The sequence below is a fragment of the Antedon bifida genome, chromosome 2 (assembly GCF_963402885.1).
Source record: "Antedon bifida chromosome 2, ecAntBifi1.1, whole genome shotgun sequence".
NCBI classification, from domain to species: Eukaryota; Metazoa; Echinodermata; class Crinoidea; order Comatulida; family Antedonidae; genus Antedon; species Antedon bifida.
Window position 1 is genome coordinate 7,206,363 of NC_136227.1, and position 4,504 is coordinate 7,210,866.

The following is a 4,504-nucleotide window of genomic DNA, read 5'->3' on the forward strand; positions in this document are numbered from 1 at the left end:
CAAGGTGTGACACTTAATAAAACTAGAAAGACACTCCGAGAGTGCATACGCCCGTCTACTATAAAATTCTCCTACACAAGATTTCATCGAAAAAAAAAACTTAATGCTGTGTGTGATTTAGGCTAATTTCATGTATGCGAATTTGGTGTAATGGTTATGAAACCAGCCTTTCATCTAACAATAGTTTCAATTGACTAACAACAGAACATCAACGCCAAAAGCAAACGGGTGTGAATTTGAAAAGAAATAGAGGTTTTTTTTTAAACTACTCGTATCAAAACACTTGTAAATTAAATCAAATTATGTTTTAAAATTACAAATCACAAACTATAACTCTTGCCTCTTGTACAAAATGTTTTTTTTTTGGACAATTAGTTATCGAGAAAATGCAATTTCAGTTTACTTGTTCCTTTAGGGGTGTCACGAAACCTAAGACCCCCTAAGACCTAAGATCACGAAAGCTAAGACCCAAGACCTAAGATTACAAATATTTATCTTTCGCACCTGCCTTGTATTTTAACTCCAACATTTATTCTAAATACCACACCTTAGAATTATTACTTTTATGAAAAAGAATCACATAAAAAGTGAAAAAATACATTTTTAAATTGATGATTTTTTAGACGTTTTTCTCGCACACATACTGTTCGCGAATTTCGCATGACTAGCCTAGGCCTACTTCATGTTCAATATTTTAGTTTTTATGGAACGTCAAAAGAGCAAGAATTATATAGAGGGCTGAAAACTCTGTGGAGTCCATCTATTTTAACGCATTTTAAGTGAAAATCACGTTACTTGTTCATTTAATCATAATTTTAATTTATTAATGCTTGTTACCCTAAAAATCATTAGATATTGTACCCACAACAGAATAAATTTAACTCGCAATATTTTTATCCGTGAAGCATAATACTTTTGTTTCACAACATTTAGGGGAAGGTTTATTCTCGCGACTGGTTATTATTAGCTCGCAGGAAATGATGTTTCGGGCTTTTAAAATATTGTTTCCCTCAAAATCATCACTAAGTACACTTGTGTGGATGAAACAATGTAAAGTTAAAATTGTAATGATAATAGTATAATGATGCTAGTACGAAGGAATTAATTCTCGAAAATATATATATGCTCCGAACCAACACAATGGATTAAATATATACCAACAAACAACCCGTCAAGTTTGTTTGTTGTAAAGAAAAGTTTATCTATGTTTTGAGGTAGTATTTAATTATATTTATGGTAATAAATGAGATCTATTTTTAAAATTATCTATGGATAAACAAGCATTGTTTTTAAGCTATAGCATATCTTAGAATTTGTAATCTTAGGTCTTGGGTCATAGCTTCCGTGATCTTAGGTCTTAGGGGGTCTTAGCTTCGTGGTCTTCAGATTCTTAGAAAGAATTTAAATGCATGTTTAATTAATATACAATGTCTATCCCATTGTATTATTAAAGTAACAATGAAGTATTCTAAAAAGTACCAAATGTTAGCACGGGCAAATGAACGTTTCTTAGAGAATGCGTTTTACCACAATATACAAAATTAAAATAAAAAGAAAAGAACCAATATGCATTTTACACATTGAAGATAAAGTATGCATTGTTCACAGATCAATCCAAAATGGCTACCAGTGAACTGGCTAAATTTATAGAAGATATTGATGAGAAGGTTCTAGAGTGCCAAATATGCTTTAATCGACTCAACGAACCCATAATCTTAACATGTCTTCACAGCTTCTGTCTGAGTTGTCTTGACAACTGGTTTAAGAAAACTAACAAAGTAAGCTGTCCAACTTGCTCCAAATCGTATCAGATTCCAGAGGGCGGTCTAAAGAAATTACCACCAAACACGTTTCTGAATAATTTGTTAGAAACAATTGAACAGTTTTCAAATACAGATGAGACAAAATGTATTTGTGGTAAGGAAGGTCGATCTAAAACCTACTGTCAGGAGTGCAGAAGATATTTGTGTCACATTTGTAGTGATGCTCATAAGAACATTCCAGCTTGTAAAAACCACAAGTTGCATTTAGTGGAAGATGTTCGATTTTTGAGTGTAAGTGAAATCAGTGCCATGCATCCGCCTCTGTGTTCTGTCCACAATGAACCTTTAACTGTGTTTTGTAAAATATGCAATGTTGCCATTTGTATACACTGTTCGATCATGGATCACAAGGAATGGGAGGGAAAAGACAAACACGTGACCATCAGCATAGCAGATGCGTTTAAAACGTTTAAACAAACGTCAACAGGATTGGAGAGAGAGGCAAAAAAATGTACAGCTAAATTAAATGATGATCTTAGAGCAATGACTGATTGTGTTAAGAAACTAGATGAAAACAGAGAAAAGAGTTTGAGAGGAATTGATAATCACGTCAAGGAATTGGTAACAAGAATAAAAGAAAGTGGAGACAAATTAAAAAGTGAGGTGGAGGCAATGTACAAAATCAAGAGGAAGGAGACTGATGCCGATATAGAGGATGTGACAACGACGATATCGTATATAAATACAAACATCAATTTGCTCCACCACCTAGGGAAGGGCAATGAAGCAACGGCAATGTTATCCGGTAATGACGTCATCACAGCACTGGATGATAGAATCAAGGCAGTGTCTAAAACAAAACCTGATGTTAATGCTGAGATTAAATTTGTTAAAAACAATAAACAAATTACTTCACTACAGAAGGATATCGGAATTGTAACACAATCAAGGGCAGACTGTTTAGAATTAAGAGGAGCTGAGAGTATGACATTACCAACAATTGATGTTAAAATAACACAAACTGACGAATGTGAAATACATGCAAATAACATAAAAGCTACATTGACACAACCAACAGGAGAAACTATCATCCCTGAAGTAAAAGAAGATGACAATGGTGACTATACTGTGATAGGTAGATGTACAAGTGCAGGGATTTGCAAGGTTGATGTTAGAGTTGATGGTGAACACATTAAGAAGTCACCAATGACTATTAAAGTAGAGAAAGAAGGATTATTAAACAGCATACAAGTAGCCTCGGATAGATGGCGTGGTGTTCAAGATGTAGTTAAATATGGAGACGATTGCTTGCTTGTTTCATGTTTCGACAATGGCATTTGCAAATACCATCAATCAGGTAAATACATTGGTCAGGTTACACTATCACAAGGTATGTGTGTCTACAGCATGTTCTTAATGAACAATGGTAATATAGCATTCAATGATCGCGGTAATAAATGCATCACATTATGCACTATGAATGGTGAGGTGGTTAAATCATTTGGTAAGGGACAGTTGACACGTCCATGTGGTATTCATGTGGATGAAGCATCACGTGTCATGTATGTAGCTAATCACGACAATGTAGCCATGTTTAACATTGAAAGCGGCAAACTGATTAAGAAAATAACACCATGTAATAGGCCTCCCGAGTTTTCAATTGCTATCATCAGTGATGTCACCCTTACAAGACAAGGAAATATTGTTGTACTTTACTTTAACCAAAGCTGCTTAAAAATATTTAATAATGAAGGAACGTTTATTAAAGTTTTTGTGAATAAGGGTCGTGAAGATGGTAAGGTGAAGTACACAGAAGGAGTAGTAGTTGATGATAATGACAACATCATAATATCAAGTAGGCATAAACTACAGATATTTAGTAATAGTGGAAAGTTTATTAAAAGGATTGATAAAGCAGACGATTGAATCGATCCTCGAGGATTATGCATCATATCCCACAATCCACGTAGAGTACCAGTGGCAAATCATGGAGACAAAACAGTGAAAATATTCAATTATTAAAAATATAGATTAAAAAGCTTTATTAAGCTTACGACATAGGCCTACACTTTTATGGTTAAATAAAATACTACAATTATTTCCATATTGAACATTATTAACAAAAAATAATTACTCATGTATAAAATAATTATAATACAAAAGGAGTAATCGCTATTTAATAATACAACATTTTATTTGAATGCTGTGAAGTTGTTTATTTTCAATTATCAGGTTTATGTAGTGATGGCGAATCATGCTGTATAATATTAACTGCATTAGTATATATTTTGTATAAATAAGCAGGTATTCTGCAAAAATATACTATTAATTTACATAAACGTTTATAGCAATGTGTAATTCATAATTAGTGTAATTCTTAATAATTGTAGGTAACTTTCCTTCTTTTATCATCATTTCATTGTAGTTTTATTTTTAATTTATTTTTTTAATAGAAATATGGGCCTATCATTAATTATAATAATAAATAATGTTAATGAACTTACTATTTTTGGTTAATTTGTGGTACAACAAAATAGTTTAGGTTTTGACTTAATTTTATCTTTCTCCATCGCTTCAGTTTTAGATAGTGGGTGTTTGTGTTGGAAGAAGAAGAATATTAAAATTAGATAATGATTTATAATAAGAGAGATATGTTGAATTGGAAACATTCATATAACAACTTTATGATCGAATCTGATTTTAATACTAAAGTCATTGCATATTTTCAAACGAAGAAGAAG

The 4,504-nt window shown here is 32.4% G+C and overlaps 1 protein-coding gene across 1 annotated transcript; it reads left to right on the top strand.

The window, feature by feature from the left end:
* The first annotated feature begins 1,619 nt into the window (after positions 1 to 1,619).
* Positions 1,620 to 3,689, top strand: LOC144835390 (tripartite motif-containing protein 2-like). The gene has a single exon (XM_078690475.1). The coding sequence runs from the start codon at positions 1,620 to 1,622 to the stop codon at positions 3,687 to 3,689; it is 2,070 nt and encodes a 689-aa protein (XP_078546601.1).
* The last annotated feature ends 815 nt before the right edge of the window (positions 3,690 to 4,504 follow it).